General features: G+C 45.7%; 1 protein-coding gene across 2 annotated transcripts in view; it reads left to right on the forward strand.

Moving 5' to 3' along the window:
* TSPAN5 (tetraspanin 5) overlaps positions 1 to 27,857 on the forward strand; it is a 164,898-nt gene that overhangs the window by 115,414 nt on the left and 21,627 nt on the right. The window contains exon 2 of one of the 2 annotated variants that reach the window (XM_032861234.1): positions 17,286 to 17,336. The exons of the other annotated variant lie outside the window; for it this stretch is intronic. Coding sequence (XP_032717125.1) covers positions 17,286 to 17,336 — 51 coding nt within the window. The remainder of the gene's footprint in view (positions 1 to 17,285; positions 17,337 to 27,857) is intronic. 2 annotated transcript variants of the gene reach the window in all.

Below are 27,857 nucleotides of genomic sequence, written 5' to 3' on the forward strand. Positions count from 1 at the left end.
AGGTGTCAATAAAACTAAAAATAAAAAAGTCAGAGGCTAAAAACTTGTAAGGACCTCTGTCTCTACCGTATAAAATCCAGAATTTTAATTTTTTGTAAAATTGTGAGTAGACTCCACACCCAGCATGGTGCTTGAACTCACGATCCCGAGATCAAGAGTTGCATGCTTTTACTGACTGAGCCAGCCAGATACTCCCAAATCCAGATTCTTGGATACCTCCTTCTAGACCCTCCATGGTCTGGACTGAAATAACCTAATAACTGAGTTGTTCCTTTCCAGACAAATAGACAACTTACCTCTTTCTTTTCCATAAAATTAATGGTTTTCAAATGTTTTGACCAAGACCCTCAGTATGACATACGTTTTACTTTATTTTTTAAAGATTTTAATTATTTATCAGGGAGAGAGCATAAGCAGGAGGAGAGGCAGGCCGAGGGAGAAGCAGGTTCCCCGCTGAGCAGGGAGGCTGACGTAGGGCTCGGTCCCAGGACTCTGAGATCATGATCTGAGCCGAAGGCTGACACTTAACTAACTGAGCCACCCAGGCACTGGGACACATATTTTACATACGAGGTGAGTTTCATGAAGCAGTCCTTCATCTTACCTCATGAAACACATCCTCTTCTGTTTCACTGAAGAAGGAAATTCTGGTCTTGACCCATTAAACTGCTGTCAGCAGGTTTTCAGATCTGGTTGAAAGACACTAATCTAGAAAGGCTCTTTCCCTCCATTTCTTGAAATTCTATCCTTCCCTCAAGACCTATACCCTCCTGTGAAATCTTCCCTCATCTTGGCATCCTGTGACCTTCTCTGAACTAAGCATTTTTCTGTCTCATTGATGGCATTTACTGCAAATTGGCTTTTATGTTAATTATTGATTTATAACTTATTTCTGTGACTAGATGGCAAGTGCCATTGGGCTTGGTCCCTGTGGTCATTTATCAGCCTGTGCAGGTGGGGGAGGGGGTCTTACCCCCTTCCCCCACTGAAGCCCTCTGAGGGGTTTGTTAAGAAATCATGTAGTGTCTTGGCTGCTACGCTCCCCTTACACTGACCTTTGAAAGCCATAAAATCAGTGCGTGTGGAGGGGTGATGTGGGGGGTGGGGAGCTTCTTGCCATGACTGCTGCCTAGATTGGCAATTTCATCGGTTGGGCTGCCTCAGATTCCTTGTGTATGTGGAAAAGAGCGCTATCAGGTTGGGTTTGTGATTCCAGCTTCTAAATAGAGAGTCTCCATTTCCCTTTTCCTGACATGACTGGATCTCAGAGCCTTCTTTCAGCTCTGAGCCAAGACGGGCAACCGCCGCCTTCCTGCTGAAGCTCAGCCTGGATCTGGAACCCTTGAGCTTTTGCACCGTGGAACCCAGGATGATTTTAGCCCAGGAGACCTCGATTTTATCCTACCAGACAGTTGGAGATGGGCTTCCATGTGTGTTCGCTGCTCTGTAGACCCTGGGTGTGAGGGGGAATCGTACACGGTATTGCTCATGTGGAGCCTTTCTTCTTCAAGGAAAAAAAAATACTACATAGGCCAAGAAAGAATGTTGGTATCTTAACTAAACCCCCTCTCTCACACCCGGAGCCCAGTTTGGAGATCCTGACTAAGGATGGGATTTAGAGACATGCAGGACCCATTTTATGTTTACACAAATTATTTACCCAAAAATCGATCTCTTTAAAGGAACAGATTCAATTTAAGAAAGTTATCTTTCTCTTTTAAATCTTATTTTGGAAGCTTGACTGAAATAGTAAAGATACCAAAGAACTATCTTTGCAGTAATGTGAATGAACAAATCTAGACACAGCAACGTCAGTCTTGGGACAATACATGGATAAAATACATTCCAGACTTAACAAATTACTCATCACTGCTTGCTTCATTAGACGTTAAGGAAACACACTGATGACAGCATAATAAAATCCAGTTAAAGTTACTAATGCACGGTCTTTATAATGACTTTCTTTTTAAAGAGACTGATGGACCTTTGGGTTTCTATAGAAAATCTGTTCATGCATAGGCATTTTTTTTTTCTCTTTTGAGCATCAAACACTTCTGGGGATTTATGAAGTGAGTTCAGCTTAATTCGGTGCTCAGAGAATTTGCAGACATGCTTTCTTATTTAGGCTCTCTCCCATCCAGTCTGCTATTTTGCAGAGCTCAAATGTATGTCCAAGGAACCAGGATTTGTCTTAAAGGAGATTTGGAGAAAAACTTCCTCCAATATTTAAAGTGCTTCAGAGTCATGTTCAGGTGGAAGTCCGTTCTGAGAGGAGGAAGTTAAAATCAGGTGGCTGATTCTGTGCGGCTGGCTAAACGCCCATCTGATAAGATTGGCACGGAGCACTAATTAATCACCCAGGGTCTCCTCATTCACTAATCACATGGATGAAACTTCCCTGCTGGCTGAGGCTCAAGGGCAAACCGTGGGCTTCCAGCCAGCTGATTTTCCATAAGCATTATGGTACCTCTAAATGAATGTGAACCTCATATATGCTGTCAGTGGTTTACTTTCCTCTGGTGACCCTCTCTGGTGAAACAGCTTCACTGAAATCTCATATGGAGAATGAAAAGAAGTTCCTTGCAAAGTTGGGTGGGGGGAGGGTGATTTAGAATCCTCTTCATAATCTTTCTTCCCATACTGTTTTGGTTCTGATAAAAATCTGCGGGATGAATTGAATAATGCACAGATGATATGGTAATTACCTTTTGTTGTCTGAAGAGCAAGCCTATAGGATGCTTAAAGACTTTTTCCTGACATTTGTTATTATAGTAATAGTGTGTTTATTGAGCGCATGCTGTGTACAAAACACAGGCCTTAATTCATTAGTTCTCACGTCCCTCCTGTGCGGATGCTGTTACTGCCTCCATTTACAGGTAAGAAAATTGAGAGCCTGTCAGCCTGTCTAGGGTCACATCTGATAGATGCTGCAGCCCAGAGTTGAACCGTGGTTTGTGGCCACAGGCCATGCTCCTTTGGCTGTATTTCAGTGCCTTTATACTCTCCCTTTTAGCTTGATATCAGTGGCCCTGGTCTTTAAAGATACCATTCCTGTTTCTGTACTGATTTTTACACTCATCTGAATTAATAATTTTAGAAGCACGTTGATCTTGAGGACATTGTTTTATGCCTTCAGATCATTTTAATATGCACCTTTGTTCAGAGAACAGAAAGTGGTGGGGATCTTCAAACCAGAGGAGATAGGCGCAGCTTATTCATAAATCACTCACCCTGTTGTTCATCTTGAGACGCTTCCAGACAATTGTAATAGAAGAGGAAAATTCCAGAGAGCACATACATGGGTCACTTCCAAGGCAGTGCCTGTCAAGAACCCGCCTTCCGTCCTGAAGCTGTGAATGGTTTGGCTGCCGCCTGTCTTGTATGTAAATTAATTTCCAAGAGTTTGTGTAATAAACTCTTACATAAAAGAGTGATTTGTCAAAACCCATTTCCCTTGTTAAAAATACCTAACTAGGGAGAACAGGTTGATATTTAGGGGTTTATATGGGTTCTGTGTTAAGCCAATACTTTTCTTCTTAGTATGCAGTGCTGATGTTCTCGGTTGAAAAGAATCCGTTCCGTTTCTTTTTATAGTGTCATGAAAAGTTGGAAAGAGGAAAAACTGAGCTGAACATACAGAATAAATAACTAAATGGTGCCTTCAGTCTGCCCTTTTGTTTTCAGGCATTCCCCCCTCCCCATCCTTTGTGAGTCATTGAGCCAGTAAGACTGATCAAAGATGCCTCTGTGTATAGAACATTTATATGTGGAGGTTTATTTGTCATCCACAACAAAGGACTAATTGCCTCTAGGCCTTCTTTCACATGATAATCAATGGATTTGGATCTCCTGGGTGTGCTCCATGTATCCCGCATCCATCTCTCAAGATGTTTTAGGTTTTGATTGAATATAAAGCATCAAAAAGATGACATCAACCCAGTAAAAATATTAAGGGGATTTTAAGCACGAGTGTGGAGATGTAAAAATGTTCTTGCTCGATTTGGTCAGAATTGCGACTTCTCTGATAGCTATTCAGAAGGCCACATGACATTTCTAGGATGAAGCATGTTTCTCAAATTTTAGCATTTCAAAAGGCCCACTGGGAGAAAATTCAGTTTTCATTTTAACATGAACTTGATGTCCTCAAAGATTATTTCTTAAATACCTATGTTACAAATGTTATCAATAAGATTTTTAAGGAAACATTCTGAATTCTAACGAGGAGTTGTGTACTCTGAATATGGTCTCTTCTAGTGACTTTGCATAAATGGGGAGAGAGAGAGAGAGAGAGTGTGTGTGTATGTGTGTGTGTGTGTGTGTGTGCGCGCTCGTGCTTCCGCACACCCTGGGGACAGACAGGTTAGGCACTATTATTCTGCTCAATCTATATAATGTCATAAGAACTGCAGTCACGTTCTCCTGGTGTTCTTTAACAAGTATTTCCAATAAGGTTCAGCATTAACCAAAATTTACCTGAAATACGCAGTTATTTCTTAGGAGTGCAGTAATTATAGTCAAATGGGAATACTTAAATGAAAGAATTCTGCATTGACTAAAGACATCTGTTTAGTAACAGTCACTTTTCCCCCAGAAAATGAATAGACGTCATTATGTTTCTTAGAAAAGAAAGTGGATTATATTGGCAAGACAGAAGAAAATACAAAATTTTAAAACCTATAGATAATGTGGACACAGAGAGTATTTTGCATTAAGTTAAGTAGGAGAAAAAAAAAGTATCCTCACCTCTGCCTTCTCGGAACTGACTTCCAGTAGGGCAGAGCAGAGCAAGACATGGGTGCTAGAAACCAGTCTGTTGGGTGAGAGGGAAACACCAGCTCCTCTTCTGTAAAACAAGAACACCGAATGTCAAGAACTGTGAGAGGTCTGAGATTTTGCCCTACCTGCCAGCTAACATGTTACCTTGCCCCACTGTCATGGCTGCTGACAGAGGCACCAGACTCCAGAGTCCGAGACCTAGGACATTATCAATCACACCTTATTCATAGCCAGAGTAGCAATATTTTTCATACTCTTTTCTTGAGCTCCAGTTTCCAGAGGGTGATGCGGAGAAGGCCAGTTTTGATCACTCTATACAGAACGAGCCGTGTTACAGGTCCCCGAATTTAGGGAACCCAAAACTTGTATACTTGGCGGTAAGCCTGCCTGATCCTTTGCAGGATCTCTGGAAGGAAACACGGTCTGTCTTCCAAGCCTGTCTGCTATACAAATTTCCTCGAAGGCAGTCTGAAACAAACGACTCACTTGTAATTCCAATCAATTCCTCCCCCATAAGAAGAGCAAAAACTTGAGGAAATGAGCTCCTAACACAAAATACTCTGGTATTTTCCATGAACGATTAGTGTGCACGGATTCTTAAGGGCTGTGTGTGGGCCAGATGACATGGCCAGAGGCTACAGTGTGCTGCGACTCACCCTGTTGTTTTAACAGATGGATAAAATGTGATATTTTAATCACATCAAGTATCTACATAGCTTAGCCTTTTCAAAATGTCTTCTTTTGTATTGGATCACCACAGTCCTGGGGAGCTGGGGCGGAGAGTAGTCTTCTCACTTTACGCTCCAGGAAACTGTTGTTCGGTTACTTGGCCAGATTCACACAGCTAGTTAACATCGTGGTTGGCACCTCACACCCAGTCTGTTGGTCTTGGAAGCACATTGCATAACTGTTTCCCTTTGGACTCCTATGCAAGGTGAAGGATGTTACCGGCTGCTATAGAGGTGACCCCAGGCCAGTCCCAAGTTCCTTTTTTGGTTGGTGCCATACCTCCCAACCAATCTTGGGTCTTGCCCAGCCACACCAGGCACTGGGATTGTCTGGTGATGGTGCCAGTGGTGTCCAGAGTCAGGAAACTAGTTTGAAAGAAGGGAAGTTACTTTCTGTAATGTTTTCTTGTTGCTCTAAGTTTCATTTTCCATTTGAATGAGCATGAGCAGTCTCTGCTGTTTTCGGCCCCTTTCTCTGCCAGACTTCACATATAAGTAGAGGTGATGGATTTTCCTTCTGTGGGCTTTGGTGACACGTCCCTTTTGTAATTCTCACCACCCTTCTGTCTCCTCCTTTGCAGTCTCTCCTTCAAGTTCCCTTCTGTGTACCTCCCCATAAATCTCAGTGTTCTCTAGGACACTGTGTTGGCTGTCTTCTGCACAAAGTCTTTATGTGGCCTCAGCAATAACCACAAGAACATTTAGCGAGCATGTTTTGTGTGCTAGGCACTTTGCACAGCACCTTGGGTGCGTATCTCATTCTGTCTTCCCAGTGACCCAACAGATGGATACTGTGAATCTCTGGATTTTATAGAGGAAGAAACAGAGAACTGAGAGGTTCGTCGTCCAAATCTAACCTAAGTTTGCCTCGGGAACGACCTTGCTGACCAGCCTCTCGGTCCTCACGTGTCTGTGCCTGGACATTTTCACTTGAGTGCTTGAAAGTGAGCTCTAACCTTGGTCTTGCTCCCTTACCAGTATTCCTAACTCCAGACTTGATGCTGCGGCCTGTCCAGTTGCTTAAAGTGAAGAACCTGGACGTTTTCTTAGATTCTCTTCTCTTCCCTGCCTCCCGCAAACAGTTCCCTAATTCATTTGACAGACATTTAAGATTTGCTGTGAAGCATACATTGTGCTAAGTTTGGGGGGATGCAGAATGAACTAAACAGATAAAACCCCCTGTTCCCATGAGGCTTGTTTTCATGGATATGAATATCTCCCTTTTCTAGATCTGGACATTGAGCACTAGGGAGGGTAAGTGACTTGCCTGGGGTCACATGTTTAGGTTTCAAACCCAGGCATTCTGATTCAAGGAACCACACGGTCTTAGCCTTAACACTGTAAGCTTGCTGTCACGATGCCCCATAGGGTCTTCCCTTAATCTCTTCTGTCTTCATCTTCTTGCCACTGCCACTGCCTTTGGGGCTGGTGTCCTCATTACTAAGATTACTGCAGTAACCTCCCAACTCGAGTCACTCATTGCCTGCAGTCTTACCTCCCTTTGGTTCATTCTCCATGGTGTACTGGAATGATTTTTCTAAAATGCAGTCTGATCCTGTCACTGTTTTCACTAAAACCCTTGGTTGGCTTCACCTAGCTTGGTGGTGCATTGGTTTCCCCAAGACACAAATACCTGCACGGACTAGGCACCTGCTTAGCAACCTCTAGCCCAGAGGTTCTCAGACTTTACCATGTGTCACCGTTACCTGGAGGGCTTGTTAGAACAGGCTTACTGGGCTGCACCCCCAGAGTTCCTGATGTGGTAGGTCTGGGGCCACCCGAGAATTGGATTTCTAGCAAGTTCCTGGGTGATGCTGGAGTGGGACCCACACGTGGAGGAGCACTGCTTGCCAGGGCCCGGGCTGATGATCTCTGCTCCAGCTCCAGAAGCACTTGCCCGCTCTGAGGGACATGCTCTTTCCGGCTCCAAACCATCTGCTGGAGGCGGTCTTCCTGTCTTCTTTCCTCTAGAACACGGTTCAAGTGTCCCTTCCTGGGAAGCTTCCTCTGACCCCCGGGGATCCCCTGGCTGCCCCTGTGTTTCTATGGCAATGTGTGTCTGGGAAGACTCCACTCCCTGAGCCTACTGTGGTCTCCCTTGTTTGTTTCCTATCCACTCTGCCCACCCCACCTTCCCTGCCAGTTAGCTCCTTGGGAAAGAAGATCATCAGTTACATTTTTCACCTTTCTATCCCCCGCATCTACCAGAGTGCCCAGTGCATATTGGAGAGACTTAGCAAATGAATTGAATCATGTAATCCTACTTGTGCTTTAAAAAAGAGTAATCCTGTTTCAAGTTTCATTTGCCTTAACCTTTAAATCTTGCCCGAGATGTTTTCTAAAACCTGAAGATGTCTCAGCACTACATGGTACACATCTGAGAGTCTTAGACGTTGAAGGCTGCCATTAGCTGGAGCCCCCAGCTTGGCTGTTTTCATACAACAGCAGAAGCTGATTCCCGCCAAGGCTGATGTTTGTCTGTAGATAATGTAACTTCTCATGCCTATGGTTTGAAATACTTGAGTTATCCCTCCATTCTCCTCAGCCCTTAGAACCTCTGTCTGGTCTGTTCTTAGCCTTGGCTTGATCTAATCGGGGGTTACAGATGGAAGAGCCCAGGCAATGTAAGCCTTGCTTTTGCCGAGACAAAGATTAGTGGGCTGTAATTTGCAGCTTTCCTCTTTCCATCCAGACTTGCATCGCTTAATCCCTCACGTTCCTTTCTCTGTGCCTGCATTGCCTGCGGAATTTCCAAGAAGAGGATAGGTTTTATTGCCCGCAGAGCCCTCCCCTTTTCTCTCCCTTCCCAGCTCACGTTACTAGTTCTTGCCAGGAAGCGAAGTTCCAATCTTGAACAAAGGAATTTCCGAGCAAGATTGCACCTGGGTTGCAGACATGTCTTCAAGGTGTGGTACACCTTGGTATGGTACAAGGTCAGAGGCAGAGAGCCCTTGTGCCCTTTCTGGGAAAACGGGAGGCGCGAACATAGGAACCATGCAAGAGGCTCCTCCCTGCTCCCTCTTACCCTTCCTCCAGGCTCTTGCTTTGGGAACCATTTCTTGGGCTCTGACTGTCCTGCTTCCAGAACTCAACAAGCAAGCAGAGGGCAGCTCGCTCTTTTCTTTCATGGAGTCATGCAGCTGAATGATGTATTCCTTCTTCCACCGGTGACCACAGCTTTACTGAGTAGTTCAGAACCACTGGAGATCCTAGTGGGTTATTTGGAAAGGAGCACCAACCACCCTCTGCCACGTCTTCATTAGTCCCCAGAGCACCGTTGTGCTCATGCCCGTTCTGCACGCTTTACTGTTAACAGGAACTAAGCCCGAAGGAAATTAATATGGTCTCTTAAATTGTCTTAGGACTCTCTTGGTTGTAAGTAACAGAAAGCCCCCAGAGTAGCTTCAGCTAAGATGGGAGGCGGGGAGGCATATCCTAAGGACCCAGGGCACTGCTTGGAACCCAGGATCAGGAAGTGCAGCCTTGGATCCTGGGGATAAGGAGCAGAGAGTGGTCAGGATTGGAAGTTGCTCTTGGCATCTCTCCTACTTTCTCCATCTGGTGCTTTCTCCACTGCACCCTGGTCTGTTCTAGCATCAGGGAGACCGGGGCTGGCAAAAATCACTGTGTCTAGTACCTGATTCCTGGGGAAGAGAGACTCCTGTCTCAGCCTAGTCTTTGCTGGAAGGACTCTTCCTGAGCCACATGTCCCTCCTTGGTCAACTCATCAGTCTAGAGAGGGGAGTGGGAGTGGCTCTCCTTCACAAACAGGAATGCAGGGGCCCATCCTTGTGGGTGGGGGGCCGGTTTTCAAAAAGGAAGGGTGTAGATTGAGAAGCTACCCCAACCTCAGTTTGGTTATAATTTATATCCCACGTTCTTGCAGAAGAATTCTCTCTCTATAAGAGGGCGTAATGAAACCAAAACGCATTTACAAAGGAGATAACACAAAAACAAGGAAGGCTAAAGTTAGGGAGAGGGACAGTGCATCAGGAAGCCCCAGTGGAAAGAAACTTACTTTAACGTGGGATTTCAAAATTCGTAGGTATTTAAAATCTGGGTCCGTGCATACCCCAAATTCCTGAGTCAGATTGCTAAGATAAATAGAAAAGATCTTAAACTAAACATGATCTCAGTATTCTGGCTAGAGTTTATTAGTTTCTTTTAAATGCACAGGCATGCCTGTATACACTGTTCTGGGAGGGATCCCCCAGCCGAGATCAGGGGAAGGAGACGATTAATCGGAGGGCAGTGCTTCCTCCCCCTCGACTGGGCCCAGGTGCTCTGGGTCACACAGCCCGAGTCACTTCCGCAGTCTGAGCCCAGATTGTGTCACCCCTTCACGATCCCCCCTGGTGGGTGAATGTCAGCAAGGGTCCAAGTGGCAGGGGGTGCAGAAGTTCAGAAGAGAGAGGCTTCAGATCACTGTGAATGAGGAGGTTTTCTCCTACTTAGAGGAGGCAGGCGGAGAACCGCGTGAGGAAGGGGAGGGTGCTAATGCACAGAGTACTGACGCACGGGGGGCGTCACAGGCTCCTGGCATGCCACCCAGTCACACATGAGCACATGGACCCCGACGGTCATTTGGTGCGTTTCCTTAGGTGCCCTTGTTGTCTCCATGGGGCTCTAGGAAGTCAGGAACCCTTCCAGTGCTGCTTTATCTCCCAGAAGAGATCCCAGTCATCACTGGGGCTTCAGAGCCTCAGCGCATCTGACTCCTGTTGTGTCTGCCATGGGGCCCTGCCGGGCTGCTGCTTTGCAACATCCCCCATCTTCCCCCCGCCCCGTATCTACCAGTCCACTCCCCATCTTCGTGTTTTTTCCTTATGCCTAGCTTACTTCATGGAGGTTTGCCTTGGCTGCTGCATTTTAATATTGAAGCCACTCCTTCCACCTTGAGGCACATTCAGTCCCTTTGTGCTGCTCTCCCTTCCCCACCGTGCTTCTTACCTTTTCAAATTCTGTATAATCTACTCATTTCTGTTTCTGTGTATCTCCTTTCCCTCTCAGTCCAGCCCAGCTAGAACGTCAGCGCCATAAGAGCAGGCACTTTGGTCTGTTTTGTTTCCTGATTTATCCCAACCGCCGCCACCCCCCCCCACCCCCAGCGCTGCCTGGCTCATAGGAGAGGCTCAGATATGTGTTAATGAAAGAGGAGCCTCTCCCGAGATCACACAGGCTTGGAGCCCTGGCAGCCGGGCTCAGCGGGCGATGTGTGTTCAGGTGTTCAGACCACATGGAGGCTGTGGGAGCAGAGTGACGTGAGAGGGTGACCCCACCTCAGATGGGGAATGTCCTGTTTACAGGTTTGAGCTTTATCGGTCATGCCATCTTGTCATGAGGATTCCGGACAGTTGGAGTGCACCAGCTGGGACATGGGGACCCAGTGGCAAAATTGGGATTGACTTTCTGGGTATTGAATTTTGTGCCAGCCCAGGCTGACTCCTCTGACAAAGCAGGAATTATGCCCAGAGGCTTTTTATTCCTAATATCAGCCCTCGCCCTAGAAAGACACGGTGTCTTTCTAGGGCACAGATATTTGGCACACTTGTGTGTACTGTTTGTCCCCCCACCCCTGCCTGCCCCCACCTCATCCCTGTGAGAACTGAAGTGTTGGTCACACAAAAGTGTCAGCAAACATCTAGTGAAAAAAATACCTGTGTTGTAGTTTAAGGAAAATACTTTTTTTTTTTTTTTTTCTAAAGATACTCTTTCCTCTCTTCTGTGCCAAATGTTTTCAATGAATCTCTCCTGTTTATTCAGGCAGAGCTTAAAGTTTTTTTTTTTTAAACTTGATCAGAATGTCGAAGGAAGAAGAGTTCCTTCCATTGTTATTTTGGATAATACGTCTGAGGCTCTAATTTAGGTGAACAGATTGACCTGATCTTGATTTTCCTCTGTCGTGTTTACCTTGCTGCATTGTTATTTTGAGTCTGTTCACGGGATGCTGGGCAGATGCCATTGACGTAATTGCTGTTTTTTTAAGCAAAGAGGATTGAAAATGTCTATTTCAGAGTTGCCTGTGACCTTTCATGTACACCTGTACATAACTGCTTCCTTTTACGAATAAAAGTGGGGAGAGGTAGATGTGCATATAGACTTTAAATAACTTATTTTTTTAAGTGTACAAGCTGAAATATGCTCCTTTAAAAGAGAATTCAGATAGCAGGCAAAATACAGTAAAAGAAAGCTGTCCTCCAGAAATGCTGCTAGATCTTAGGCTAGTTAAGAAATTGGCACCTGAGATTTATTTCTGTCAGGACATAAGATAGATATTGAAGGGCTGCTGTCTCCATGTGGAAGACACCAAAAACAGGAATTAACCCTAACACTTCCCTCTCACTCCTTCACCCTTGCCCCCCCTTCACCATATCAAGCCATTACTGGAAATGTCAGTTTTACTTCCAAATAGTCTCAATTCCATCTTTTTCTTCACATTTCCATCCTGGATACAGTCAGGTATTGTCTGGGTGATTAAAGCTGCCTCCCTCCAGTCCCTGTGTGTCCATTTTGGACCCTCTCTCATCTTTTCTGTAGCCCCAATCTGATAAAGGCCTGTGTCCTTGCCCCATCCCAGTCCACTACACACAGATAGCATTTAGAAGGCTTCCTGTCACTCTTAGCATAATGACTGAACTCCTTAATGTGCCTTATGGGGCCCTGTGTGACATGGTCCATACTCACGTCACTAATGACAAACCTGCCACTTTCCCCCCATTCTTCACACACCAGTCACACCAATCACCTTTTAGACCTTTTTACTTGCTATGTTCCTCTCACCATGGGGTCTTTGCACATTCTCTTCTGACTTTCTGAAATACTCTTCATGTATTCATGCCAAGTCATATTCTCATCTTTCAGACCCCAGTTCCTACCTCCCTGACATAGGGAAACCCTCCTGGACTGCGCTCTGGGTCAGGTCTTCCTCTTTTGTCTGTATTGACCTTAGTTTCTTCTCCTTAATAGCTCCATCCAGAGCAGTTTTGTCTTTTATGCTTTATTTGCTTAAAATCTCTCTCTCACAGGAGTGTATGCTCACTGGGGACAAGGGTTGTATCTGTATTTATCACAAGAGAAAAGTAGTACCTAGCACAAAGTAAGAACTGAAAATATGCAAAGTGGTATTTGGATGGATGAGTGGCTTCTTAAGTTGTCTGTTGTACTAATTAGAATGGACACTGTTCTACTTCCAAGGTGTTGGAGGCTCAGCTCGGATTGAAGCAACAGATAGAGAAAGAGATCTTCTGTTCACAGTCCCCAAAATGGGGCAGATGTGTCCCTCTTGGCAGAGAAGCCCAGTTGCCCTGCTCACATCCTGGGGCCATTTTCCTTTCTAGCTTTTCCTGAGTGTCCGCTCTGCTGGCTTTTGTTCTGTTGTACCCAGCAGGCTTCCGTCAGCGTGCCCTTCTGTGTCCGCTTACGGCTATTCTCCATTCCAGTCCGTTCTCCATTTCAGTTAGGAATACAGCCCTTTGCCTTGAATGCCTGGAAACTAAAGGGGTGATTTTGAGTCTTAGGACAAGAGTCTCAGGAAAGTACTACAACAGTTTTGAGTTTGGGCTGAGGACTCAGATCTCCTGAGCAACACAACTTAAAGTTTCTGAGATAAAGCTTCCTTATCTATAAAATGGGGATAATATTAAGTAACTTTAGTAATATATTCTATTTTATTCGAAATAGCCAAAGTTTACAATTTCAACATATAATCAGTAATAAAATAACTATTGAGGATTTTCCATTCTTTTAGTTTAAATTAAGTCTTTAAAATCCAATATAGGACACGGGGGTGGCTCAGATGGTTAAGCGTCAGCCTTCCGCTCAGGTCATGATCCCAGGGTCCTGGGATCAAGTCCCTCATCAGGCTCCCTACTCAGCGGGGAGCCTGCTTCTCCCTCTGCCTCTCTCTCTCTCTGTCTCTCATGAATAAATAGATAAAATCTTTTAAAAATACAAAATAAAACCCAATGTGTGTCTTACACATATTAGCACATTTCGGTGTGTACTGGCCATGCTTGGAATGCTTGGTAGCTAGTGGCTCCTGTATTAGGCAGTGCTGTCTTAGTGAATTCGTATAAAACACAGTGCCTAGTTCCTACTTAGCATTGAACAGATGTTGGCAAAATTATTGTTACTCATTTAAAACACCAAAAATTGGGTGGTCAGATATTAGTACTGCACGTTTGCATATACTGCTACATGGGGAGAGGCCTCAGATCTGCTGTGGTTTTTTATACCCCTGCTCCCCCTCTTTCAAAGGAATGATGAGTTGACTTTAAGAAGTGTTCTTCCCCGGTCGCCTGGAAGTTGGCCTCAAGGTATCAGAATGAGGTCAGTTTGGTGGTTTACGGTCAGCTTTTCTTCTAGAGGTGGGAAAGGGGAAACTCAGCAGCCTCCAGTGCTGCGTGCCTGTCTCTGTTTTTTTGGCTCTTTCCTGTTTAATTACTTGAAGCTGGAACAACTCAATTTTAAAACAAAACATATGGGCTGAGAGTAATTGGGAGGACATTTGCTAGTGATGTAGCAGCAAAGGTATGCAGTTGAGGCCCTGGCCCCGGGCCGCTTGCTTAGGTATCGAGTGCTTTCCTTCACTTCACTGTGTTTTGTCTTCAAATTCTTAAACCTTGTTTGGAGAGTCACAGTTAAAGCAGGAAGTCTTAGAGCCAGATTGTAGAGGAAATTGTCTGTGAGTCTTCTTTAAAATTCTGATTCTTTTCCCGTCTCCTCTTGGTGGAGAATCACGGGTTTCCAGTCTGTTTATATGATTTGTGAAGGAAAAGGGGTTTTCCAAGTGCCCAGAAGAGAGGAGAGCTTCATACAAAGAGGACAAAGTTGGCTCACCATTGAATTTCTCTGTTCTTCTAGGTTACTCTGTGTCTGACCTGCACAGGGGAATTTCTGTTCTACAACCAGTCCTTGTGTGAAGGCAAGGTTCTCATTGTCTTACCTCTTCAATTCCACTTTGCCTGCTGGGGGGAGGAATATACGATGTCCTCGTCCTATCATGTGTAATTCTAATCTAAATGCCTCTACTTTCTACCCCATGGGGGCAAATGGGAAATTTTGGGGACTGGTAAGAATGTGTAGTTTGATGTCAGTCTCCTCTTGGTTTCCATCTCTGCTGCATCATTTAGTAGTGATTGAAACCCTGTAAGCTTCATTCTTCCCTTTCTTAAAATGGGGTTAATGACAGTGCCTATTCCCAATAAAATTGTGGTAAAGCTTAAGAGACAGTGCAGACAAAGCACTAATGGGCACAGTGCCTGTCCAGTAATAAGAGATAAATGTTAGTGATTAGACAGGAGCCTTCCATGGGAACCTGTCCCCCCGGGAGGTACAGAGCTGACTGAGGGGACGGTGTTGGACTACTGCCTCAGAGAAGGTGGTTGACTAGTGTCCATGAAGAGCTTCTGTTTTGAGAAGGCGAGGCTCTTCACTGGGATGAGTTTCACATCAGTAGGTGTGAAGTCAAGCACTCTGTGATTCCGAGGTCTGATGGGGTGCTGTGTCTGCATAACATAAACATAAAGGGACACTTTGACTGGGGCCATAGAGGGACCAACCATAGTTTTCTGTCGGGACATTCACAACGACTCTTTCTAAACCCTTTCCAAACCTCTGAGAGCAAGAGCAGGAAGAAAGGGGTCTTCTGTTTTTGTCAAATCAAGGGCGTGCTGCAGCTTCTGCATCTAGGGGTTCCGAAGGTGTTGGCTGTGGTTCACTACAGAGTCTGATAATTGGCAGGAGATTCGGGAAATTCTGCCTCTAAAAACACAACCAGATTTTCAGGGCAGTCAGCCTTCTCTCTTGTTTTGTTTTGTTTTGTTTTGTTTTGTTTTGTTTTCCCCAGTCCCACCTCTCCCCTCTGCTCTTGGTGTCTGTCCCCCTCCCCCCAGGCTCCCTCGGGTTGATGAGCTGATGCGCACAACGTGTCAGCTCCCCCTGCTGCGAATGAAGACCTCGCCAAGTGGACAGCTCTCAGATTTCCCCAGAACGGCAAAGAAGAACCACCCGCACTCCAGTCTTCTCTATGCGGCCCTCTCAGTGCACAGCTTCCCTGACATTTAACTTAATCAAGATGTTAGTAAAATAAACAGGGTGCGCTGCTGCCGTCAGATTGAAACTGCTCGTTAACCTGCCTGCTCTCCTTTCACTTCAGTGTTTGGGAAGGAAATTCCGAGTTCCTCTTGGTAATGAGGATGAGGAATAAGATGTGTCCTTGCTCATGGCCAATTTACACCCCGTCCTGACCACTGGGCTCTGAGGGGGGGGTGGACAGCCCCGTACAATGTGTCATCAAAGATAGGACACCCTGATTACAAGACCTGCTATTATTTTAGGTAAAGACAAGGGGAAAAGACTGAGATACCATTGATTTTAAGACCTGTTCTGATTTCAGACGTGTTAAAACGCGTACGGAAATGTGTATCCTGAGCAGATAGAATACAGTGACAACTAAGTACAGTAGTGAGTCCCCCTGGGTACTGCTTGCTTGCCCCCCCCCCGCCCCAAGCACAGCTCAGGGGCAGCACTGTGGGGTTGTGGTTGCGGAGAGGAGACAGCTCTGTGGTGGGTGCCCCTTTATTTCACTGCAGTGTTCGTGTGCTCCTCGGTCTACACGAAGTTACGGCACTGAGGGGAGACCAGGCCAAGCTGTAGAAGCCCTTCTCAAGGACGATAGAAGTCATTTAAGTTTCTGAAAAATGGAAGAATCCAGGACTTTTCTTTGGGTCATGTTGGACTTTGTAAGATTCATGTTACCTCTGGAAGAAGTTGTAAAGAGTGTGGTGCTCTGCCTGCCTTCTTCCTGGCCCATTCCCAGTGGCATGATGGTGTAGAGAGGATCACCGGCTTTTTTCTGTTCGTGTCCCTCATACTCTATTTTCTAGTGAACTCCGGGCTTGGATTTATAGGGGCAGGAACTATCCCCTCTCCTACACTGAAAGGCAGCCTTAGACATTATTAATAACTTCGGTTTTACTCAAGGTTCTACCTAATTGTTATCCTTCATAATATCAGTGACTTGGAAGCACCTGCATATTCCAACCCTTCTTTTTAAATAACTTAAATTTTTTTTTTGTTTTTCTAGCTTTATTGAGATAGAATTGACAGATAAGATTATAAGATATTTAAAGAGTACATCGTGGTGATTCGATAGGTATATATGTTGTGAAGGGGTTCCCCACCCTTGAGGTAACACACCCATGACCTTACAGGTTACCTTTCGGTGTGTGACATCATTTCCGTTCTTTAGAGGAAGTTAGTTTTACAAGACAGTGTTACCAACTGTAGTCGTGGTGTTTACATTACATCCTCCGACCTTATTCATCTTACAACTTGTACCCTTTTGCTAACCTTTCAGTATTTCCCCCCTGCCCCTGGCAACCACGTTTTTACTTTGTTTCTATGAGTTCAATTTATTTATTTAGATTCCACATGTAAATGATACCATGTGGTATGTATCTCCTCTGTCTGGCTTATTTTACTTTGCATAAAGCCCTCCGGGTTCATCCGTGTTGTTGCAAATGACAGGATTTCCTTCTTTTCTAAGGTTGATTCCTATACCATGTTTTCTTTACTCAGTTCTTCTTCACGCTTAATTTTAATCAAGGTGATTATGGTATTTCTTTTTCTGTCAAAGGCTGTCACTCACATTTTAGACAAGAGTATTTCTCAGCCTGGTAAAGTGACAAAAGAGTTGGTTGAGAACTTTACTTGTATTTGTATTAGTAAAAACATAGCATTTACCCTTACACTTAACACCCTTTTTTTTCTTTCTTTCAGTTTTTGGGAATAGCATTTCTTGGAATTGGACTGTGGGCGTGGAATGAAAAAGTAAGTTGATGCATCCATTTTGGTTGCTAGAGGTTGCACATTGTACTACACTTTGTCTCCTTTTCCTCTGACAGCTGCAGACTATAAAGAAACATGGTTCTTTCATGAAAGAAAATGTTCTTGGAAGATAATGTCATAGTTCTAAGGCTCCTTAGGAATAAAGATTAAATCAGTCATTATATCAAAATAATTACAAAAGTAACAATACATGTGCATAACAGAGATCGTCTGTTGAAGTTGTGTCAGTTAGCTGGAAGTAACCTATTTTTGTGGAACATTTCCTCACTCTGGCACAAGAATTTCAGTAATGCTTATAAATACCACCAAACCACCTGCAGCCTTCTCTCTCTCTTTCTCTCTCTCTTTTAACCCTTTAAAAGATTACTCAGGCCATAAAGATTATTTTTCTTTTCCGTGTGAGCATTATATAATGAGCTATTAGCATGTTGCATGAAAGAAGCTAGATATAATTTATGTTTGAAAATCAGACAAACTTCACGTTAATACTAAAGAATGTGACTACTTGTCTACTGATTGAAAGTATCCAGGAATGTTCAGAATTTATGAGCAAATCCAACATACAGTATTTATTATTATAATATTTATGTCTTTATGAGCAAATATAGTTTTTCCTAGGAATTATTTCCTCAGTATTTCCTAGGAAATAGTCTGGAAATATGGAGGAGCATATTCTAGACTATGGTGAAGACAATGTTCTGGACAGTTGATGCTCTACACAACATGCTCATGACCCCCCCCCCCCACCCTGTGTCCAGTTCTCTGCCTTACTTCCCCTCTGTACCTTTTAATTGTTTTTTGACAAGTTCTATTGAGACCAGGTGCTGGACTTCAAAAATTAACAAGAACTGCTTTTTTCTTCCTTCTTTGGGAGTGGAATCCTTGACAGCATTTTATCTCCCACCTTGAGGGAATGAGGGAGCGGGTGGATGGGTGAAAACTCACAGACAGAGAGCTTAGCTTCAGTTTTCCAGAAGACCTGTCTATTATCCCTTCGGTATTTCTTCCTTTGACCTTGACCATGGCCTGAAGCCAAGAATTTCTGTGAGATGTTCTGTGTACCAGGAGAGCAAAAGTAAGAATGTTTAACAAACAAAAACCCTCTCAGATACCAGTAGGAATTTCTACAAGAAAAAAATGTTCAGATTGCATCAGATAAAACTCAGAGTAGTAAATCCTGAATTTTGAAAGTGAACCACCCTCTGTTTATTTACAAAATACCTACATACAGAATGTAAAGTGTTTTACAAAAAACCAGCCACCTGCCTGCAACATTCTGAAGCAGGGCAGTGATAAAGGGAAATAAGTTCCCCAAACAGACATAATTTGATCTCTAGAAACTTTTATGTTGAATACTCGTCATCTTTTGGAAAAGCGAATCAGTCCCCTTTTTGGCTTATAGATATGTATTGGTGGAATCTCAGAAATGTTACTTTTAGGAGGCTTCTGATTGGTTAATGATGGATAACGCAGCTTTTTATAATCCTCCTTTAATAAGAGTCCGTTTCTATCTGATTTGAAAAGATGTTGGAAGGCATTAAATGAACTAATTGTCTATTGTAGCAATAAACAGACCATTGGTAATTTTGAAGGTTTTTTTTTTTCTCTTTGTGAAATATAATTACCTTCTTGTTTCATCAGTTGCCCCAAAGGTCTCTTCTGTGATAAAATCACAAAATTCTAAAGCTGGAAGGGTCACACAAATATCAGAGCAAGGGGGTACTGCGGTCCCTGTGTTGGGGGGAAACAGCAGACCCCTCTTTGTCAAGGCCACTGCCAGTAAATGGGAAGTTTCACTGGAGAGCTGAAGTTACTTGGCCAGTTACCCAGCTACTGTGGAGCAGAACTCTGTAGGCCGGGACCAAGTGGAGGTAGCAGAGGGTAAAAGGACATGGAGGAACCTAATTTGGTGCACATTGGCCACATCTCCACACCCCCTAACCCCCCGCCCCCCGCCATGGGACACAGCGGTGAATCATGCAGAATTCCTGCGCCTCTGGGGTCCTGACAGTAGGCAGTTAACTAGCTGAGGACTTGTTCCTGCAACTTTGGATGCTGCCACTTAGATACTGGCTGCCAGTCTCTCTAACTGCAATGGACTTGCACTGGGACATCTTTAAGATGTCTGTCCAATGACTTCACTCCTCTGCTCCAGTCAGCTGATTTTCCATAGCTCCCTGTGAAGCATAAAGTTGATAACAGCCCCCTTTGGGCCCTTGCCCCAACACTTTTTTTTTTTTTTTTCTCCTGCCTCAGTGGTATCTGTGCCTCTGCCCTCACCGGCCCTGCTCTAACCACTGTCCCCTCAGGAGTCTCAAGGGACATTTGTCTCCCTTCTGCTCTGAGTGCTCTTTGCCTGGCTGTCACCAGGTTTTGCTCCCTCTCCTCCAAGTCTGGTTCAAATGACCTTTCCATGGAACCTACATGACTACCCTCCTCTCCACTTTGGACCTGCTTCCTCACACTCAGGTCCATGTGACATGCTGCCTGTTTCCCATCATCATACCTTTCATGGCATGTCCTCAGCATCTTGAACCCTGCCTGACACAGACAGACTCTGGGGAAATGTATTTTCCAAGAAGTGAATTCAAGAAGAGGAGTGAACAGTAAATCAGGGTCCCAGAGAAGGGGTAGTGAGGTTGGATGGCGCACAGTGAAGAAACGCACTGGGGTAAGGGGGGGGGGGACAGCAGGCCAGCAGGAAGGAGAGACAGGGAAAGGCAGCAGTCTTCCCCATGGCAGTCTGCAGGCTCTCTCCTTCCCCTTGGCCTTCACACCCCTATTTCTGGGGTACCTCAGGACACTGAGCAGAGAGTAGGCACTGAGCAGGCCCCTGCACTACTCCCATCCCTGCAGGACTGGCACCCATAATGTGGGGCCATGGAACCCGATCTGCGTTGATCCCCTTGGTGACTGACTACAAAGGCAACTCTGTCGAAGTCCTTTGGGTTAACTACTTCTCAGCTGGACCCGGCCTCAGAGGGGGTGAAATTCTGAGGTGAACTGGAGTTTGGCCAAGGGCAGTGGGCAGCATGGTCCTCCTGGGCTGCTAACTCCAGCCTGTGAATCAGTAAATCTGCCCCCACCACCCTGTAGGGATGTGGTGACATTTACTTGAAGGAACACCTAGAGATGGATTATCTCCAAACTGGGTCACAGCTGGAAGGATCAGACTTCCTTAGTGGACAAAGCTTTACACGTTTTTATGTGGAATACAGAAACATTCAAGACAAAAATTATTACCCCCCACCCTGTATATGCTTAATACCAGGCTGAGCCTTAAACCTAGGGCTAATACTATCATTGGCTCATTTTTTTTTAAAAGACTTTATTTATTTGACAGAGAGAGCAATGGGAGCATCAGGTAGAGAGAGAGGGAGACGCAGACTCCCCACCGAGCAGGGAGCCTGATGTTGGGCTCCATCCCAGGACCCTGGGATCATGACGTGAGCCGAAGGCAGACATTAGCCCACAGAGTGACCCAGGCGCCTCTATCTACCATTGACTTTTAGGCATAACAATTAAACAACCCATTTCGTCTAAATTCTGAATTGACTGTGCAGATGCAAAGGATGACTATGTCTCCAGGGGAAACTGGTTTATGTGCGGTTTTTCAGAAATCATAGGACCTGCTCTTCTAGAAGGAACATTAACAATTTGTAGCATGAATCACCTCTATAACAGGTTTGGCAGTGTCCAGCCATAATAGCATTTATTGAGAACATAGCACAAGACGGGGCTTGTGCTGGACTCTGGGGATGTAATTCCACAGGGAATTTACAGTGTAGGAAGGGTGTGCATATGTATGTGTGTATGTATATATACATAAACTAGTACATTATAATAAATGCTAATTTGGGGACATATGTAAGTTTCGCAATTTCTGTGGCAAAATACTCACCACTTTTGTCTCTTTGGGTTCCTCTTAGTGTTTAAAAGACCTTCCTTCTACCAGAGTAGAATCCTGTCCTACTAGTTTTTATTTATGGATTTTAGATCAACCCTATCGGATCCTACAGAGCAAGTCCTTCTGCATGTTGGCCCTCAAGGTATTTGGGGTTGAGGCCTGGTTTCTTGATTTTCCTGGCTAAACGTCTGCTTCTCTCTAGGAATTTGGGGGTGGGGCACTTGTCCCTTTATCATCTTGGTCTTACTCCTCTCACCTTTTTCACCCCTACCATTGAGAGGGTGCTTTGGGGCCAGAGTGAGTATAGCTGGGTTTTGCCCCTTCTCCTCTCGCCTATTGTCCATGTAGCTTAAGATCCCACTGTTGATCACGGACACTCGCAAATTGGTCTCAGATCCAGCTAAGTGTACCCTTTCCACCTCACGTCTGGCTGATTTTTCAGAATCACATGTAAGGTTCCATGACCCAGCTGTTACCCAGCACATTCCCCATTCTGCTGAGCTTGGTTTTAGCCGTACATTTGGATCAAGCTTCTCCCTCAATTCTTTCTTTTAACTCATGCCTTCCTTTAGCTCCTTGCTCCCCCCCCCCACCCCCACCCGTGCTGTCTGGGGATTTTCTGATTCAGTAGGTCTGGAGTGGACACTGGGATGCTTTATTTTCACAAGCCTTTTGGATTATTCTGATTGCAGTCCGTTTTAGTTATCACTGCTAAAAGCCATTGGTATGTTGAGTAGGCTAAGGACAGAGCCCAGTGACATGTCCCTGGAAATTTCCTTGGAGATTGACACTCATTCACTTATATGTGCCCTTGGGTGTCATCAGTCAAGCAGTTTCTAATCCATCTACTTGTCATTATATCAGACTGTTTATCTGCTTCTTATTTTTGTAGACAGACTATATCCTTCACTTTTTCTCTAATTACCAGCCTAGGAACTTGATTGAACCTGGTCCTTTCTTACTGAACCCATACTAGGTCCTGGAGCACATCACTTTTTCATTTGAGAACTCAGAAACCCTGTCAGTAAAGCAAGGACTAAGGTATGGTTTATCATTTCCCCCTTCTAGAAATGCTTTCTTCACTTGGCTTCCGAGATATCCCACGTTCCCAGTTTCCCTGCCTCTCAGGCAATGCCTTCTCATACTCCTTTGCCTGAGGTATGGCTCTGAGACCTCTTCTCTGTCTTCACTCAGGCCCTAGGCAGTCTCATCCCAGCTTGGGGCTTCAAACGCCATCTGTCACGGATGACTTCCCAATTCAGATCTTTGATTGAGACCTTACTATCTCCAGACTTGTGTAGCAGGTACCTTCCCTAGCATCTCCGCTTAAATGTCCAGTGGCTTCTGAAAATCCAAAACAGCACTCCTGATTCCCTCCTCAAAGCTGTTCTTCCCAAATGGTAGTAAATGACAACTCCCTCCTTGCACTTGCTTAGGTTTTCTTGACACTCTTCCTTCTTTCCTTCTCAGACCACGTTCAGTCCACTCTGCCTTGAGAAAACATGGGGAATCTCATTTCTTCTCATCACCTCCACTGTTACGCCCTGATCGTAGCTGCTTCCACATCTTGCCTACTTGCGTGCAGAAGCCTTCAGTTATTTCCCGGCCTCGACGCTTGTTCCCCTGCTCCTACCCCAGGCACATCTCCACGAAGCAGCCAGAGTGATCCTTTCAAAATATAAGATAGCGTGGCTAGTATCAAAGAAACAAGAAGTAACAAATATTGGTGAGGATGTGGAGAAAACGGAACCTTTGTGCCTCATTGGTGGGAATGTAGATTGGTGCGGCCACTGTGGAGACAGTGTGGAGCGTCCACAAAAAATTAAAAGTGGAAATACTAGATGACGTAGCAATTCCACTGCTGGGTATTTATCTAAGAAAACAGAAAAGATATACGCAGCATGTTCATTGCAGCAGCATTTACAGTATCAAGATTCTGGAAGCAACCTAAGTGTCCACTGACAGGTGAAAGGATAAGGATTTGGTGTATGTGTTATATAATGGAACGTTACTCAACTGTGAATAAGGATGAAATCTTAACCGTTTGTGACATGGACGAACCTAGAGAGTATTCTGCTAAGTGAAGTAAGTCAGAGAGAGAGAGACGCCCGGGTGGTTCAGTTGGTTAAGCCTCTGCCTTTGGCTCAGGTCTTGTTCCCAGGGTCTTGGGCTCGAGCCCTGCATCGGGCTCCCTGCTCGGCAGGGAGCTTGCTTCTTCCTTTCCCTCTCCAGCTCCCCTTGCTTGTGCTCTCTCTCTCTCTGTCAAATAAATAAAATCTTTAAAAAAGAAAAAAAAAGCCAGAGAGAGAAAGACAAATGGTGTATGATGTATATGTGGAATCTAAGAAAGTAAAACAGATCCTAGATAGAACAAATCAGTGGTTAGAAGGGTAGGAGTGGGGGAATGAGTGAGATAGGAGAAGGGCAGTAGAGACACCAACTTGCAGTTATAAGTCACAGGGATGAAAAGTATAGCCTGGGGAATACTGTCAATAATATTGTAATAACTTTGTGTGATAACAGATGGTAACTAGACTTTTTTTGGTGATCATTTTATAATGTGTATAAATGATGAATCCCTATGTTGTATTCCTGAAACTAATATCAAATTTAATGTCAACTATACTTTAAAAAAAAAAAAGTCTCATCACTTCTCTGCTCCAGTCCTTCCAGTGAGCTCAGTGAGCTTACTGTCTCACTCCATCCCATAGATGTCGTCCCATTACTAACCTCACTTTCCACCTTGCCCTTTCTTGCTGCTGTTGCCCCCACTGACTACAGTTCTGTTTGTCCAAAATCTCAACTCCCCCTACCGCTATCCCCCTCCTGGGCCCTTTGTCCTTGCTCCTCCCCTACCTGGGATACTGTCCCCCAGAGGTCCACTTTGGCATTTTTCTTTACTTTCTGATCTCTGATCAAATGTCACCTCCTGCCACAGGCCTTCCTGGCCTATTTAAAGTCACTGCTGTCACCCCATGCCCCTGCCCTCTTTCCCTGCTTCCCTGTGTTTTTCTCCTACGTGTTTTCATAGAATCGAGCACTTCCACACCAGCAAGGGCATTGCTCTCGCACGCCACTAAAGAAAAAACAGCTCTGTGAGGGCAAAGACTTTTGTTTACCGCTACACTCCAGTACCTACAGCATTGGCACAGAGTTGGTGTTCAAAAAGTACTGCTTCTGAAACAGTGAATGACCAAACGAATGATGAAAGCATTCTCTTAAACCGTGGCAATTTTGTGGCCTGTGGCGTTCAGTTAGAGAGGTGTGAAGTTGCCTCAGATCTCTTGTTGGCGGGCAGTGGGGACAGATCTTCCTACCCGAGAGTGAGCAGAGTTAGTTACATGTGGCTGTGATGTCTGATTGATAGTGGGACAGTGTTACAAACAGTAACACAGCCCCTAAGTCGGGATGTTGGGGAAGAAAATAATTCTTTATTTCTGGCATAAAAATGGGAGTCAATATGTGATTGTCCTGTTTGGTGGGAAAACGAGGGATGCCTTTCCTTCTCCATCTTGCCCAGCACATACGCTGGTTCCTTAGCATTTGGGTGGGGGTGAGAGGCAGAATGCTCCTTCGCCAGCAGTCGCAGGTTGGGGTGCTGCCTGCAGCGTCAGCGAGGGCCAGGAGGAGCCTCCGCTTTTCCAAGTAAGAAGAGCGTCCGTCACTGGCCAGGGCCCGTGGTCCCCCCTGCCCCCCCAATCCAGCCACTAGCTGTCTGGGCCAAGGGTGCATCCAGCTGGCTTTAGGGGGCCTGAAAACACCTTGCAGGCAGGGGTCCTGCACCCTTTTCCGCTCAGTTCTGGCTGCGTGTTGCCTGCACTGCTGGGGCTGAGAAGATGTCTGAGCAAATAAGTGAGACCTTGCAGAGGAGCTTTATATGCCCTAAAGACGGCACAGGAAAAGGTAGCTCTTCCTGAAGGGGTTTCGTTTTCACTTCTGTCTCTGTGGATCTTTAGGGTTAAACTTCAAGAGAACGATGACCTGTTCTTTTGGAGGTGGGGAAACTGAAGCTCAGAGGGGTTACACGGGAAGTCTGGCCTCTCCCCACAGGCCGGGCCCCAGCCCTCCCCTGCCCTCCTTTTTGCTCACCCTGCTCTGGCTCCAGTGGGGAGCGGGCTAGAGGGAAAGTCAATGGCTGTTCTGAGCCCAAAGGGGAATGGGAATTAGAAGAGCTCTGGCCTGTACTGCTTTTCTCTGGGGCTTTCCTGGGGATGGATAAGGAAGATTCTTTCTCCTGGAGGCTTTCCCCTGACCACTGCCTTGCTGTGAGTCTCATTTCAGAACCTTCCAGTTGCTTCTTGTCACAGTCATTGACAAGATTGTTTTCCAAGACTCACCTTGGAAAAACTGCTCCAGTTTTCCCAGGAAGGAAAATCTGAGACCATGAGATGCAGTGCTTCAGGCCACTCATGGTGGTGGCTGTTGAGTTTCCATAGCCAGAGGGAGGCTGTAGGGGTACGGCGTTCCCCCGATATCTGGAACAGAGCACTACACGCTTTGGCTTGGAAACTACTCTTAAGGAGCCGCTTCTGAGATGCCGAAAATCCTTCTTTGAAGATAGCATCCCATTGGCAGAAATACAGTGAGTTATTCCACATCTCTCTCTCTTACCCAAGTCATTCTCTCGAGTTTTCTCTTGTAGTCCAAAATCTGAAAACAGAGCAGGTCTTGCTCAGTACCTGCAAAGTTAGCACACAAGTTAGTACGTTGTAACCAGTACTTTTTCTTTTGGTGTGTCTGTGTAAACCTTTTTCAGAGGGGTTTCTCAGGAATGAAATTGAGGTGGGTCAAAAGTTCCATGACTTTGTTGTTCCCTCTCAGATATCATAGTCCTACTTTCATTCTGAGGCACAAGTCCAGGCCCAGATGAGTTGGATGGTGATCAAAACTCCAACCCTGATGATGTTGGGTTCCAATGTTCTCCCTCACCCAGCTCCATCTGCCTTGGGCCCCTGAAGAGGGAAGCATAGTGAGGCCTTTGCCCCCTGCTTCCTCCTGTCACCCCCACCCACCCACCAGATGTTCCTCTGCCCACTTCCTGCTGGAGCTGAAGTGTGCGTGGGGCTGGGCCCTTGGGACCAGGCAGAGGGTGGAGGGGATGATATCTTGGTCTTTTTGAAGCTTCCCTGTCGAGTCCCTCTGTCTGGGGGTTCCCTTGAGTTTGGTGGCTGTGTCTACTCCAAGTGGCTGCCTAGTTCCCCAGCTCAGACCCGGCCGTCTTCCTCAGCCTGCACTTGTCTTGCACTCTGCCTTCTGAGGTTTCCTGTTCTTACCCCAGCTGCCTCTTCCTGGGCACACTCATGTGGGGGTGAGGCCCATGCCACCAAGAATAGCCCTCGCCTGCCCTGGAGCCCTCCTCTTTCCTTCTCGGGCAGGCTGGACTAGTCACTGTGTCTCAGAGCTCCCCCAGTAGGCCCCTTGAAACTCCTCACCAGGTTTAAGGTAAAAAGCAAGCTGCGGGGGAGTGGTGGTGCACAGCATGGCAGCCACTTTCTCTAGAGAAAGGAAATTCTATTTTCTCCCCTATGTCACTTTCTGTCCGCTTGATTTTGCTGAGGTGTGCGGGGAGAGAGAAGTGCCTCTTGGCCTGTGGGGGGTGGGGGGTGGCAGCGGTGGTGGGAGGCCTTTGTCTCCTACTTACTTGGGTTTTCAGAGGGTGATCAGGGAAGTCCAGGGCCAAAAATATCATTTTAACATGATACATATCTTAAAATTTTAGACACAGATACACAATGTTCTTTTGAAAATGAGAACCTTCATACCCACTGCTGCTTGCTTTTTTCAGACAGTACAGCATCATGGACGTGGGGTAGGTCGGCAGTAGACCACTCTGGGATCAGCTGGCCTGGGCTGGAAACTCTGCTGTGTCACTTTCTCACCCTGGCGATCTGGCAGCTGCCCATCTCTGAGTCTGTTTCCTGCCGTGGACAGCTGTCCTGCCTGGTAGGCTTGTGGTGAGGGTGACTTAAGCTAGGTAGCCCAGTGCCAGCCAAAGCATGTGCTCAGTAGCGTAGCCCTTTTCTAGCCCATCTGGATCACCCCAGAGCCAGCCAGCTGCTTCCATGACATCCACCTGCTGCCCAGGTTGTGAGCTAAGTACACAAATGACTGGGGCTTTCCGCTGTTCAGAACGCCCTCATTCAAACCCAGTTCCAGTCCGCCCACCTGTTAGCCTGCCCTCAGCGCCTGTGAGGCTCACACATAGACCCCCTCAGAGCCAGAGCCTGTCACTTCGTCTCTGCACTTGCTGACATCACCTTCTCCCCCTCCCCTCTGCGCTTCCACAGCACCCACCCTGCTGCTGCTTCTGCCCAGCACCCTGCTCACCTGTCTCCCCGCCAGACGACCACCTGAGGGTGTCACTGTGCCTTCACTCCGAATACCCATGACACATACAGTTTGTCAGCTCTCGGGTGATCCTGACTTTGCTCAGTAACTGAGTGACTTCTGTCTCTGGGGCCCTAGAGCACAGTGATCACCTGCCACTAGGCTGTTTGCTTTTTCTTTTCTTTTCTTTTCTTTTCTTTTCTTTTCTTTTCTTTTCTTTTCTTTTCTTTTCTTTTCTTTTCTTTTCTTTTCTTTTCTTTTCTTTTCTT

Source organism: Lontra canadensis, unplaced genomic scaffold (genome assembly GCF_010015895.1).
Source record: "Lontra canadensis isolate GAN:19392208 unplaced genomic scaffold, GSC_riverotter_1.0 scaffold1, whole genome shotgun sequence".
Lineage (NCBI taxonomy): Eukaryota > Metazoa > Chordata > Mammalia > Carnivora > Mustelidae > Lontra > Lontra canadensis.